This window comes from Podarcis filfolensis (genome assembly GCF_964270895.1).
Source record: "Podarcis filfolensis genome assembly, chromosome: 2".
NCBI lineage: Eukaryota > Metazoa > Chordata > Lepidosauria > Squamata > Lacertidae > Podarcis > Podarcis filfolensis.
This window is the reverse complement of record NC_139605.1, coordinates 63,642,946-63,657,830: the sequence shown is the minus strand read 5'-3', so window position 1 is coordinate 63,657,830 and position 14,885 is coordinate 63,642,946. Positions and strand designations below refer to the sequence as shown.

Genomic DNA, 14,885 nt, shown 5'->3' with positions numbered 1-14,885 from the left:
TGCTTACTTAGCTAAGCAATTTTTCAAAGAAGGTAGAGAGGCTCTGCAGTTGGCAGAACCCTCTGATCCTACCTAATAGCCCAGTTTTCAAATGGTCGTAGGAGGTGATTATGACTAATAAAATGAGAGTTGGAGTCCTTTCATAGATGTTCTTAATGAGCAAAGCTACCCGCTTTCACTTTTATCTCTTCTTCAAGAGTTGGGTTGCTGACTGCCTGGTAAACTATCTTCTCTTACCTAGCAGGTTTTCTTAAAAAAACAAAAACTCAGTAGTATATCAGAAGGCTAAAACTATAAAATAGCTCAACTTTCTAGATGCTTGTGATGAAAAGAAGCTCAGGAAATTGTGATTTCAGTGAATTGAGCAATGAATTAAGGTGGGGGGGAGTGGTAAAGAGTCCCAGTAGCTTTCTTATAGTTAGCATATTTCTTATAGTAACCACTTTACATTATTTTGCTTAGTAATTTTGACTGTAGGAGTAATTTCTCCATAGTTTTACTTCATTAATGGTTTAACAAGTTTATGTTTAGAAGATGTGCTAGTCAGTTTGCTTTAATTTATCTTTGTCTTTAACTACTGCAAAATCAATAATCTTTGCTGTTCAGTTTTCCATTGCTTTTGAAATGTGCTATGTTAGCACAGTTTCTCTTTTGTAGTGAAACAATTTTCATTTAAAACAATTAACTGTATATATCTTACTACTTTTGTCTTCATGTGACTTGCTAATAGGGAACTCCATTTAAATAACAACCTGTTACGAGTCCTACCATTTGAGCTGGGAAAACTCTTTCAGTTACAGACGTTGGGTTTGAAAGGTATGAATTTTAACTATTTCCCCCATGCCCTTTGTTTGCAATTTTCAGTTGATCTCCTTCCTCAGCCAGCCATCACTTTCAAGCTGATATTTTAAGAAATAAAATTACTACCTAAACTAGAAATGGCATACTACGATTCAGACACTTTGAACTTAAGGTTTTTACAAATTTCTCTAATCTGCAATTGTTTTGAAAAACATTTTCCACCTTTATAATACGTTGTGTTAATTTTACTGTTTCTTCTTGCCTGTACAACCTTAGAGTCCATATTATATATATAGTGTGTGTGTGTGTGTGTGTGTGTGTCTGTCTGGTTCTTTCTCTCTTCTCTCCTCCCCCCATCCCCACCACCACTCCAGTTTGGTGATATTTCTATAGAGTGAGAGTCTGAGATTTTCAGCAAAAAACAGTTTCCTGAACTAGACACTTTAAAAATAAAAACCTCATGATGTTCTTGAGGTCTCATTTTCTCACCCTCTTCCCCAAACACTTCTACAGGAAACCCACTTACACAGGATATACTGAATCTCTATCAAGAACCAGATGGAACAAGAAGGCTACTGAATTATTTGCTTGATAACCTGGCAGGTACTGCAAAAAGAAGTAAGTAGTGACTTCCTAGAACACTTCTTTGTGGCATGTAGAATAAATATCATTATCTCATTATTATTATTTTGTCTTCTGCAAATAGTTTCAACAGAACAGCCACCTCCCAGATCTTGGATTATGTTGCAAGAACCAGATCGAACAAGACCAACAGGTAGAACTGAATAAATCTGTGCTTTCTTTCCAGCCAGTGAAATTTTGTATTACAGTCATACCTCGGGTTGAATATGCTTAATGTTGAGCGCGTTCGAGTTGCGCTCTGCGGCGACCCGGAAGTAACACATTACTTCTGGGTTTCGCCGCTCGCGCATGCGCAGACGCTCAAAATGACGTCATGCGCAGAAGCGGTGAAAAGCGACGTGTGCATGCGCAGACGTGCCGTCTCTAGTTACATTTGCTTCTGGATGCGAACGGAGCTCCGGAACGGATCCCATTCGCATCCCGAGGTACCACTGCACCTTGCCTGTGCATCTTCTTTCCATTTCACTTTATTTTTTATAGCAAGTAGTATAGACATTTTAAGGGGGAAGTCATATATGTTTAGAAGTTGAAACATCTTGCGTTTCTCATTCTTTTGAAAATATTCTAAATACTACATTATTAATATGGCAGAAATATACTTTTTTTTTAAAAAAAAAGCATTTTCCCATATGTATATATATCCATTGTACTGTTTGGAAATCTGTAAAGCTGTCTGAATAAAAACACCACCACCAAAACTGAATGCTGTCCAAACGATGGCACAGCCATTCACGGCATCTTTAGAAGCAAATTATTAAAGAACATGAGTGGATGTTAAAATCAGAATTAAGTGTGGCCTCAAACCACATAGATCCATTTCGTCATAATGGCAACCCAATCCTATATATCATGTTTGCTCACCAGTTAAGTGCTGAGTTTAGTGTGGCTTATGTCCTGATACATGTGCATAGGATTGTAGCTTAGTTACGAAACAAAGCTTCAATTGATTTAGACCTGAAATTCAATAAGAGCTCCTAAGTAGTTTAAGGGTTACCCTCATCTTGGAAAAAGTTCTTTATATAAGCTGGCTTTATGCTGGCTACAGTAACAGCTATTGACCTTGTAGGGGAAGTTTTGTGCTTCATTCCAACACAGATTGAACCAGTCCATTATATTGCATTGTCTGCCTATTTGGTGAATGGTGGAACTACCAACCTAGTTTCTAGAGAGAGAAACTCTAAATAATGTTGCATTATTAAAGGTCAGCTGCTCAAATATATCTTGGAGCTAAAGTAAGCAAAGCCTAAAGCTGATCAACTTATTTAAAGGGAAAGTGAAAAATGTATGTTTCAAACAGACAATTTCTCTGTCTAAGTAAAACTCTCTTATACTGCAGCCCTGTTTTCTGTCATGTGTTACAATGTCCTCTGTGATAAATATGCTACTCGGCAGCTATATGGCTACTGCCCATCATGGGCATTGAACTGGGAATACAGAAAAAAGGCTATTATGCAGGAAATCTTAAGCTGTAATGCAGACATCATAAGTCTTCAGGTAAGAAATGACTTTGTTCTTTTTTGTTTATGTATGCATCCATTTTTAAACGTTTTTAACTTAAGCAATTTTCTTCCTACATATAAGATGTGAATCATTACAAGACCCCTATAATATCCTCTTAAGCCTGCTCTGAGAACTATTTGGATGAAATTCCAATAATACAGTAAAATGAATAGGGGACTAGTAAAGGATGCCTATGAAGCTTAAATATTTGTTGTTGTCTTTACTCCCCACCCACCCAGTGAGAGTCGCTTCCTGATTTATCATCCCTGTGTCGAGATTCATTTGCTCTCCCATCTGTTAGAAGGCTGGGTTACGTGGCTGCAGATGATGTGCCAAACCAGCAGATGCAGTGAAAAGAGTTGCAGAGCTTTTCTGCCAGGGATTACACGGGCCTTGAAGCAGAAAACAGGAATTAGGGTCAACCCTGCTGGCCAATAGACATTTCACCAAGCCAGGGAAATTCTGTTCTGTTTATTAAAGATCATAGCTTGTCCTGTCTTTAAAAGCTTGAGGTGGGCAACAGTCGATCAAAAATGTATATAAAATATGTAAATTGCTGTTGAAATGGGTCACAACTCTGTCCAGGTATTTTCCCCTTTCCTCCCTTCTGTATGTTCCCCTCCTTCCATTGTCTTTTCCTCCCTTCCATTGTTGCTTGTGCATAGCAGAGTGTTTAATATATTTGTACTGTAGTGTTCTCTGGAAGCTGCTGGTTGCTGCATCCAAGTTTGTGGAGGGGTTTCTACTAATTGCAGGTTCTCCAGCTGTTGAAGATAGTTGCATGTGGAAGCCTTATATTTTTGCTCCTTGAGTTCTTAAAGCTGCCCATTTTGGTCACAGAAAAACTCAGTATTGCTACTAGTATTAAGTATCTGCAAGATTGTTTTTGCAGTTGTTAATGTACTCTGAATTCTTTAATGCAATGGGTGGGGTTCACTTAATGTTTGACTCAAGATGATGATTTTGTGGAAATGAGTTCAGTGACCATGGCATCTGATTTTCTGTGGGCTCCAGATTTAATAGCTTGGCAGGGATAAAGTTTAATTGGCATTTTTCAAACAAATATTTTTGTGGCTTTGTACTATTACTGTTCTCAACAGTCTTCTGCATTGGTCCTTTATATACCCTATAAACTTCCAGCTGTTCTACTTTTATATTTAATTTAATTGCTTACTCCATTGTGTCCTCGGATATGTGGTGCCTTTTGAATTTTAGACTGTTTCCATCAGTCACTATTTAGATGGAGGGGAGGGGAAGCTGCCAGATCAGCTGACAGTGTCTCTATGACTATTCTTACTATTTCACTCACCCTGAGCTACATGCTTTGCAGGCATGCTAAAATGGCACATTTTATTCTGGACTGGCGTTGTGGCTTAATCCATTTCACAGTAATGTAATCTGATGACTACTTGTTATATTGACTTGGAGCATCCACTGAGTGGAGTTTGAATCATGTGACACTTCTGCTGGCAGAAGGGGGTAGTTGACTTTCACAGACTCCTCCTTCCGATTGCAGCTCCTTGTGTCCCCCATCTCCAGATGAGGTATCCCACTCTTCCTTAGAAAGCTCAGAGCAGATTACATGACCCACCAGTGATCTGTTTCCTAGGTGTTTTGATAGTACGTCAACTAGCTTGAACAGTCTTCTAGCATCAGGTCATCCCAGACTGTTATCTATGCTATGGGTTGAACCTGGCTCACAATGCTGTTTTTAGTAATCTGCAACTGTCTTTTGAAATCAGGTGCATATTTTTATCTTTGAAAAGCGCCGCTTCTCCCTTGGGTGCAACAGTATTGTTAGAAGCTCTTAGAGGCTCAGGAAACAGGAAGGTGTGTGTACTTGTGGTGTATTTATGGTGCATGTGTAGCACTGGGCACACCCATTGATGGCATGTGAGCCTCAAAGCCCTCTGGTCAAAAATGTTAGCTATTCCTGTGTTAGGCTCTCTATCCTGAAGGGAGGTACGCTGATGATGGATTCCTGTTGCTGCTTTGTTCCTACTGTATTGTATATGGTTGGCAGACAAGTCAGAGTCCAACATAAGCTGTTCTACAGAAAGGCATATGTATACATGCATAACAGTAAAATAAAATGTAACACTAGTTCTTCTCCCCCATTATTTCAGTTGCTGTCTTTTCACATTATACTTTCTCAATGGACATAACTTCAGAGTCCTGCTTTAAAGGGGTATCCAGAAGAGACTTGATCTTCGTTAGAGACTTGAATTCATTTTCTTTTTAAAAGTTAATTTTAAATTAACTTAATTCTTGCACTGTCTTACATTTTAGGAGGTTGAAACTGAGCAGTACTACAGTTTTTTCCTAGCAGAATTGAAAGAGCGTGGATACAACGGATTCTTCAGTCCGAAATCCAGAGCTAGGACAATGTCAGAACAAGAGAGAAAACATGTTGATGGTTGTGCAATATTTTTCAAGACAGAAAAGTAAGATAAAACTTGTATCTTGTTCTCTGGCTACAGTGAATGAGGTTGCACAGCAACATCAGTTTTTAATCCTCTATGAAACCAGAGGCAGTCCTATAGCTTTGTTTTCAATGTATTTCGTGTCATTATACTATAAATTCTTGTTGCAAAAGGATTATTTCAGTAATTTGGGGAGCCTATCAATACTTTGGCTGTTTAGGACTAGGTAACTTGAGTACTAAAATTGTTCACTCATGAAATATGAATAAAGTAGTGGCCTCCTATGAATTCTCGTCCACAGCTTTTGGTGGAATGGTGAATAGTAATGGTTATATTTATTTAAGAAAATGTCTGCAGGTTGGCTTGTATGTGTTGAAGCATTTATGACTGCCACAGTTGTGGTAAGCTGTCACAGCCATTATGTTCACATTGAGAAGTCTAGTTACCTAATTTCTGTCAGCTGTGCAGATAGAATATGTGAATCATATTGTGATAAAATGAAAAATACGGTGTTATGTGCAGATCTTGCTTTAAATTGATTTTATTGCTTTCAGGTTCACCTTGGTTCAAAAGCATACTGTTGAATTTAATCAGCTGGCTATGGCAAACTCAGAAGGATCAGAAGCAATGCTGAACAGAGTAATGACAAAAGACAACATTGGAGTTGCTGTGTTGCTAGAGCTACGAAAGGAGTTAATAGAAATGTCATGTAAGTAAATGCAAATCCAGTTTTCGACTGGACTCTGCAGCCATCTTCCACATGTACACACATACCCTTTGCTGCTTTGGAAAAGAGTTGAGAACTGGTTTATCTACCAGTTCTGGTGACTGAAACTCATACCCAATGGATAGGAGAAGTCTCTACTTCTAACTTTGAGAACTTAGTGTGAAATGAAAAACCTTCCAAGGAGATGCAGACAGTTGCTTAACCACAAAATTTGTTTTTGCCCACCACCACCAACTAAATTTTTTGCATACTGTTTAAGGTGTATGTGGAGTAGTCATGCTGCCCCAAACTGGAGAATGGTTTTTCATGCATGTACCTGTCAATACAACTTTTAAAATGTACTGTAAACCCCCTCCCCCTATTTTTTTCCCAATTGGTTTTAGTTTAAAAGGGAAGCGAAATGGGATCAAAGTGGAATGAGGAGATGTGAAGATTCTTGAGGCTAGAAAAAGATTTCTAAGTCATCACTATTTTCTCATCTCTGTGTCTGTGCTTTCCTACTGGCCATGATTTGTTCCTTTGACTGCCCTAGTATTTGCGTACATCTGCGGTAAAGATGCTGCTTAGCTTAGTATGGATGACAAACTGTATTTGCAGGTGATGAATGTAGCCTGTATTTTCAGTTAAGTAAATACTAATACACGTTGTCACTGCAAACAGTATCTGTCTAGATTGCAGAATTCTTTTGTGTGGTACTTGTCTTTATTGCTGTATGGGGAAAGGGGAATGACTGACAAATACTGCAGTTAAAATGCATATTATGTTTGCTAGAAAATTGTATATATAGTAGCTTAGAGCTTATTTGCAGTCCATCACAGTAGCTGTTTGTTATCATGTCGATAATGCAATAAAGCCAGCAGAGGGAGCACAGAGCCCTTTTTTGTTTTAAACTCATAAAATGGCTGGTTGAGATAAGGAATCCTATATTTGTAAAGTCCCAGTTAATTACTGCTGATTAGTTTGATATATCTCTTTAGCAGTATTTTTAAAGCCCTTTTCACCAATGCAACCTATTTCACCAATGCAACCTATCACTGCTGTTTTCTGAAGGGTTTTTTATTTTCCATTTTAGCAGGCAAGCCACACCCAGGAATGGATAAACAGCTGGTCCTTGTAGCAAATGCACACATGCACTGGGACCCGGAGTATTCTGATGTGAAGCTGGTTCAGACCATGATGTTCCTTTCTGAGGTAAAGAACATAATAGACAAAGCCTCTCGGAGTCTCAAGCCTGGTATTTCGGGAGAACATGCAACAATTCCGCTTGTATTGTGTGCAGATCTGAATTCTCTGCCAGATTCAGGTAAGTGCAGCCATATTCCACTTGCTGAAGTGTTGTAACACCGCATTTGCTGAAACTGCTGGAAGTTGAATAAAACTTGATAGTGAAAGGGGCTCACAGAGCCATTTTGAAGGCTGTGCAGAAATGAACTTGAAGGATGGCTCTCAGAGCTCACCAGCTGATAGACACTGAAAGCCCTCTTGGCTGCACTAGTGAGTTCCTCATGAAGGGCTCCCCGGCTCAGACTCCCTGGTAAAGTTCCCTGTGTGTGCCAAGAGAGAGTCTGCTTGCCAAGAAACAGTTGCATGCCCGCTTCAAGCTCTCAATTGTTCCATTGCAACCATGTCTTTATTTGTCGACATATAATGGCAGGTGAGCATGATTTTGGGGAAACAGCCTCACAGGACAAATTAGGACCCCTGTGAACTGGAAGTTTACCACCACTAAATCAGAGAAATCTAGTCTAACACTTCACCCTTAATCAAATCTTATGATCCCTAAATTCCAGCCAAGAGAGTGAGTGTATGGGGGGTGGATTGTACTATTGAGATGGATCATCCATCATGAATGTAATACTATTTAAGAGGGATAGGTTGCTTGTTGTTTTTTTAAAAAATATTTCCTTCGCCCTAGGTGTGGTTGAATATTTGAGTACCGGTGGAGTGGAGACAAACCATAAAGATTTTAAGGAACTGAGATACAATGAAAGTCTCACTAACTTCAGTTGTAATGGGAAAAATGGAACCACCAATGGAAGGATTACTCATGGTTTCAAGTTGAAGAGTGCCTATGAGAATGGCCTAATGCCTTATACGAATTACACATTTGATTTCAAGGTGAGAGTTGAAATAAATTCCCATTGCACTATTACTGTTTTATTGCTTATTCAGCATAGGTGTGCAAGAAGTTTGATGAACTATTAAAACAAAAATGAAAGGGTAAAGGTAAAGGGACCCCTGACCATTAGGTCCAGTCGTGACCGACTCTGGGGTTGCGCTCATCTCACTTTATTGGCCGAGGGAGCCGGCGTACAGCTTCCGGGTCATGTGGCCAGCATGACTAAGCCGCTTCTGGTGAAACACAGCAGCACACGGAAACGCTGTTTACCTTCCCGCCAGAGCGGTACCTATTTATCTACTTGCACTGATGTGCTTTCGAACTGCTAGGTTGGCAGGAGCAGGGACCGAGCAACGGGAACTCAGCCGGTCGTGGGGATTCGAACCGCCGACCTTCTGATCGGCAAGCCCTAGGCTCTGTGGTTTAGACCACAGCGCTACCCGCGTCCCAGTTTGATGAACTATTAAAACAAAAATGGAAGGGTTAGTAACAAATTAAATGTCAGGTTGGGGTAGTACTAAATTTTGGAAGCACATTTGAAGAGAAGAAAGCAGGCTGAAAATTGAAAAGGGTGGTCTCCCAATCACAGGAAACAGCTCAACAGCAGTAGCCATTGCTTGTGCTTAAGAGGCCCATGGCCATGGGAAGGTGGTGACCAAAAAGTTGCCTAACTTTACACAATAATTCTTAGCGGCAATATTGCCTCTTCAGAGGTATTAACATAAAATATATGTGAATCTCAGTAGCACAGCTTATGATGAACTAACACCTTATGAACACCTTATGATGACTAACACTTTAAGAATTATCTCAAAGTTTCTCTCCTTTCATTCAATGATTTTATAGCAGTTGACAGTAAAACAAATAGCACATTTTTAAAAAATCATTTATTTACATATTTATATCCCGCTTTCTAAGGCAAGTTGTCATAAAGTATGTTACAATAAGTGTGTTAGCATCTAAATAAACAAGAACATGAAATCTGCAGTGAAATCAAGGGCAAGGCAAAACATAAATGACCACGAAAGGAGCTCATGTTGCAACAAGACTATCTTAAGCTGCCCCCAGAACACTAGAAGGGGTAATACTAAACCTACAGCCTGAAAAGAGGCATTTTACAATTCTGGGGTAGCAGTAGAGATGGACTTGCTTTGAGCATGATGGAATCTGAAGCAGGACATTGCATCTCTTTTCAAACTCTGCAAATAATAATTAATATTATTATTAATTTTATTGAAATCAATTAATTACACAGATTATAAAAACAGAACAAACCACGACCCTTGACCCCCAAAGCAAAATAAACAAGACAGTAAAACAGAACCAAACAGTAAAACAAAAAAGAAAAGAAAAATTTGTCACCTGTATATACCATATTTTCATTCCAAATTCTTCTTTCTTGATTTCCTTCATCCTGTACCAGGTTTTCTATTTTCCTCTCCTAAACTGTCTCTTTTTTGAATTATTTTTATGATTTTTCCAAGTTAATCAGAACAAGACCAGATATTTATTTGGGGGCACTGCTTTTTAAAATATTCTCTACATTTTCCCCATTCTTTCTGGATCTTTCGTTTGGGCTGTTAGTTATTATTTATACCCCACCCATCTGGCTGGGTTTCCCCAGCCACTCTGGGCGGCTCCCAGTTGAATATTAAAAACACAATACAGCATTAAACATTTAAAAACTTCCCTAAACAGGGCTGCCTTCAGATGTCTTTTAAAAGTAGGATAGAATCATATGAGAACAAGTAGTCCTCAGTGTGTCTGGGATCCATACCATTTAGGCACCTGAATTTGTCTTGGGACCATGACCGTAGTCAGGGTAGGTGCTTCAGCACTAGAGTTATGTGGTTACTGAAGTCCATACCTGATATCAGTTGAAATTGCTTCCAGTTGTGTGTCTTCCCTTTCTGAAAATATTGACTCCATTTTCTCTCTTTTCAAAAGGGTATTATTGACTACATCTTCTACTCTAAACCTCAGCTGAATATTCTTGGCATCCTGGGACCTTTGGATCACCATTGGCTAATAGAGAACAATATAAGTGGCTGTCCACACCCGCTCATTCCTTCTGACCACTTCTCACTTTTTGCACAACTGGAGCTGGTGCTGCCTTTCCTGCCCCCGGTAAATGGAATCCATCTGCCTAGCAGGAGGTAGTCAAGTACATTTTAGAGGGCAACCTCAGTCTGATTTGTAAAATTGTAAAATCTGAATATAGAGGAGTGAGGTATGGCCAACAGGGATCTTTCTTAATGATCTTAATTTTAAATCTAATTATTTCATAAAGAAATAGTAAAAGCCAGGTGCTATCAGACACACAATTCTGAGCCCAACATGCTTTATTTACTGTTAGACAGGGACTGGTGCGTTGGCACCTCTCTTAGATTTGTTACAAGTAACCTGTTCTATCCAATGTAATATTTCATGCCTTGAAAATAGGGAATTACTATAATAAATTCTCTTCGCACAGATATCTGTAGCACTACTTTTTTGAGGCCAGTAGTAAAACATCAAAAGACCATTCTTCCATACTTCACTCCCTTCTTTTTCAGACTTGTTTGTTTGTAAAATATAGAATTTGAATTTAGCCTTTATTGATTGTATATGAACAACAGAAAACCTGATTTATGAGATTTTGTACTTTAAAAAAAAAACAACCAGATTTGGAAAATGATTGTATTGTAAACTAAGGCTAAATTTTTATCTGTTTCATGTGTTATAAAGGCCAGCTTGTAAAAGAAGTTGCAGCAGGCTTTCTCTGCTAATGATTTGCACTGTTAGGGTTTTTAGCCCTTATGTACTACTTCATTTTTTAAAATTGAGAACACTGCTTTTAAATCTAAATTTGGTTAAATGATAACAAATTTCTTCAAGCCAGTTAACATACATTCATTTCTTTCTTTCTTTTAACTTAAAGCAACAGCGCAAACTTGTTCTCGGAACAGATAAGCTAAGCAGTGACTGATTAGGCTTTGTGGATTGATAGCCCTTATCGATATCTACATTCTAACCTTTTTCTGCCAGAAGTGGAAGGGCAGAATATTGTGTGAAAGCTTTTTAGTTTCTGTGTTAACTCACTCGTTTCCTATCTCCACTGTGCCTGCTTCATTTTGTTCTCAATTAGCACTGCCTGTGCATGCAGAGAGAACCTGTGCATCCTCTTTTATTTTTTTAAAATAATGTTAACATTTTGTGAAAATTTTATGAAGATACTTTTGTATAAGCTGTGGCATCTATTTTTTTTTTTCCTTTGCGAAGCGTTGAATATCACTTTTTGAACACGTTCAGATGGTGGGTACACAAATTCTAAGCTTCTGATACCCATGCACTGCTTCTTTCAGTGTCATTGCACAATGCTGTTTGTTTGGTTTGTTCTCCCCTCTCCACTTAATACTATCATGTGAAGTCCCCTTTCAGTTGAAGCATCTTCCTCAGTCATTCCTCGGTCGTCATTCCTTGAAGCTAAAAGTATACCGTCTTCTGTTCTATGAAGCAGTGTAACTAGAGATGCATTTTCAGTACAGGTTCCCTAGACAACATTTCAGATCGAGCATTAAAGTGACCAAGTCCTATTCTACAAAGTGTCAACAGAACCAAGGTTGTAGTATGCCCTCATAGTGCCATTAGTGTTTGAAAGCCAAGTATATATACGGTATATATAAATATATATATATATATAAAATCTGTCCATAAAAGGGAAATTCTATCTAATCCTTAGCAAACATACCTTCATTAATAAGTCTGTTTCTTATTTAGAGAGAGAACTTGGTCAAACTGCTTTTGTTTCAACTGCAGGCAGAGAAACAAAAGCTCTTTCTTGAATTGAGAAATTCTGAATATAATGAATTAAAAAATGGGTAATAATGATTGAAAATTTTATAAAGAAACTATAGGCACTTAGAAGTGCGCGACCATTTTGTTTTAAAGAATACAATAAAATTGCAACAAGTTCATGTTTAGCAAACAAGCGTTTAAAAATTTTTAGTAGGAAAAGTCCAGATCTTGAATCCTTGTCTAGGACCTGATTTTTCTTTTGTTACATGTTTTTTTAGTTGTGCAACCACCAAACATGTCCAGTTTATAATCAGTACATCGGAATGCTGGTAATAATTGATGTAGTAGATTCAATTAGTAATGTTGCTTTTTCTGTTCTTGTTTTTTGGGTTTGGGGGTTATTTTGTACAAGTGTGAATAAAAGGTGTTTTACTCATGTTTCCTTAACAATGTGTTGGTAATGTGCATCATGACAATTTTCAGTGGCAATGGAGCCAATTTAGCTTGTCATACTCAGCAACCTATTTTGTTTCCTGATTATCTGGATTATTTAATTGTATGTCCAGAAAGCTTTATGGAAGGGAAGCACTTATTCATTTTATATTCCTTAGAAGGGATTAATTTTTCCTTTTAAGCTGGAGCTTGAGTGCACTTGGTAAATCCTAAAGGTTTAAGCTTTACACATGCATTTTCACCTTTCTTTGTTCAATCTTAAATATCTATCTATCTATATGAATTTATGGCAGCACATTAAAAGGTTACAGCCCGTTCATGTACTCAAGGACTCTGTTCTTGCCTGGACATGTTGCAATCTATGGGCCCTTGAAATTCCTTTTCCATGTTTGGCATAATAAAGATTATTGAAGTATGAGAGCTCAGAAAAATAAAAAAACCTGATCCCCCTTGACTTCAGTGAGCCTTTGGTCACATCCCACAGTACTGAAGTGACACGCTGAGGAAATACTCTGCATGTCTGCAGAATAAGAAGTTGCACCTAATGTGTCTGGCAGTCAATATCAGAATAGTCATACTTTTAATACAGTTTTCTGCATCAAACAAATTCATACATTTCATAAATGAATGCAATAAACTATATGTGTTCACAAAATGCTAATTTCCAATAATCCTAACACTTATCTTACTTAAGGTGGCTTTGGATGTTGCCATAACAAATGTTCAGTGTTTCTTAATGTAATCACATGATTATTATTTTTTAAGGACGTAGAGCATTGGTGGGCATGAGGATCCCGTTCCCCATTCCCCAGTTTAATCAAACTAGATGTCTAACTAGGGATGGTCACATATTGAAAAACCTAATACCTACAGCCTGCCCATTTCTGGATAAAAATGATCTTAAAGCGATAAAATCAATTATGGTGGAATTTAAGCAGGAAATATAAAATATATGGGATTCTCTATTTTAAAGACAGTGACAGAAAAAGCTCTAGGAAATGTGTGTAATTATTCTGTCCCTTTTTTATTTGTGGGCTCAAGCCTCAATTGTAAAGTTAACCATTCAGGATGCAAACTTGCATCTGAAAACTCTGATAAAGTTATTTGAATTCTGCTGTGGCTTAAATGTCTAAAAGTAGCTTCAGATGTCAAGTTCCCACTTTTATCTATGGGGCAAAGAACTCAAAGCCAAAATAATTGCACTAACATTTTCAGCAGAATTAATCGCACTGCAAATTTTTCAAGTCAAATTTACTACTGCTTATGTAGTGACTCTGTTTTTTCCCATCCAGCCTGACTCAGTGTTTTAGTATATGTTAACTCCTGCTATACTTTTTGGTTGTCTAAGCTTTTTTAAAATGTAGGTATCTTGGTATGCTTAAGTAGTATCTAAAAATTAGAATACCTAGTCTTTATTCACAGTACTTCTGTATAACGTGTAATGCACTGGACTAACTCTTGTTTACCATATGTGTAACAAAAAAACAAAAACAAAAACCAGCACATCATCTGCACTAAGCTCAAAGAATGTTGCATTTGTCTATAGGCAGCTCTTCAATAAGATAAATGGGAAATTGAAAATGGTCTGATGGTAAACAAGGGCTTTTACTGTTCTCTTCAGTGGAACTTTCTTCTTGGTCAAATTTTAACTAGCTAGTATTATATTTATATACAGGGTTGTCTTTTTTTTCTTTACCAATGTATTTTCCTACTCATAGCTGACCAATAAATTCAATATCTGTTTCAAATTTCTTTTGAAGTCTAATTTACCTTTTTCACCTCCGCCTGTAAAACAGACAGGGCCGCTGGGTTTGCTGTTACATTAAGTGTTTAATTCCCGGTCCTGACTACAAAAAGAATAAGGCTGCAGATGGAAAGCAGCACATGTCCAGTCCTGAAGCAGAGATCTTTGTGCAGGCCTGTCCAGTTTCTTGGCCTCTAGGCTTTCCTTTTCTGTCTCAAAGAGAATTAAAAACTTTCTCAGGATCCCGGGTAAAGCTGATGGGCAGGACATGCAGGTTCCACTATCAGAACACAATGTGTTCCCAGGGAATTGTTCATTAGGCGAGCTTTCACATAACAAGCTGATGGTTTTCCATAATTTCCCATGAGAACATTTCTAATCTGTGATTTGTCTGATCTTGTTCCTTCTCTTCATGGTTTCCACACAAAATGGCTGCCACTGGCCAACAAAACACAAGTAAGGAAGCGGGCAAACTCCATCTGTTCAGATATCTGAGTCAGCCATTCGTGTATAGTGGTACCTCAGGTTACATACATTTCAGGTTACAGACTCCGCTAACCCAGAAATATTACCTCAGGTTAAGAACTTTGCTTCAGGATGAGAACAGAAGTCTCGCGGTGGTGGTGCAGCGGCAGCAGGAGGCCCCATTAGCTAAAGTGGTGCTTCAGGTTAAGAACAGTTTCAGGTTAAGTACAGACC

General features: G+C 38.2%; 1 protein-coding gene across 6 annotated transcripts in view; it reads left to right on the top strand.

Annotated features, from left to right (window-relative positions):
• The window catches only part of CNOT6 (CCR4-NOT transcription complex subunit 6), a 44,665-nt gene extending 30,475 nt beyond the window's left edge, over nt 1-14,190 (top strand). For 4 of the 6 annotated variants that reach the window (XM_083592359.1, XM_083592357.1, XM_083592358.1 and 1 more), the window contains 9 exons: nt 731-816; nt 1,315-1,419; nt 1,508-1,576; nt 2,780-2,937; nt 5,233-5,387; nt 5,921-6,075; nt 7,166-7,396; nt 8,009-8,211; nt 10,160-14,190. In XM_083592359.1, the coding sequence (XP_083448485.1) occupies nt 731-816; nt 1,315-1,419; nt 1,508-1,576; nt 2,780-2,937; nt 5,233-5,387; nt 5,921-6,075; nt 7,166-7,396; nt 8,009-8,211; nt 10,160-10,372 (1,375 nt within the window). In that variant the 3' untranslated portion in view covers nt 10,373-14,190. The remainder of the gene's footprint in view (nt 1-730; nt 817-1,314; nt 1,420-1,507; nt 1,577-2,779; nt 2,938-5,232; nt 5,388-5,920; nt 6,076-7,165; nt 7,397-8,008; nt 8,212-10,159) is intronic. The other 2 variants (XM_083592360.1, XM_083592356.1) reach the window with 1 other exon arrangement.
• Nucleotides 14,191-14,885: the final 695 nt, after the last annotated feature.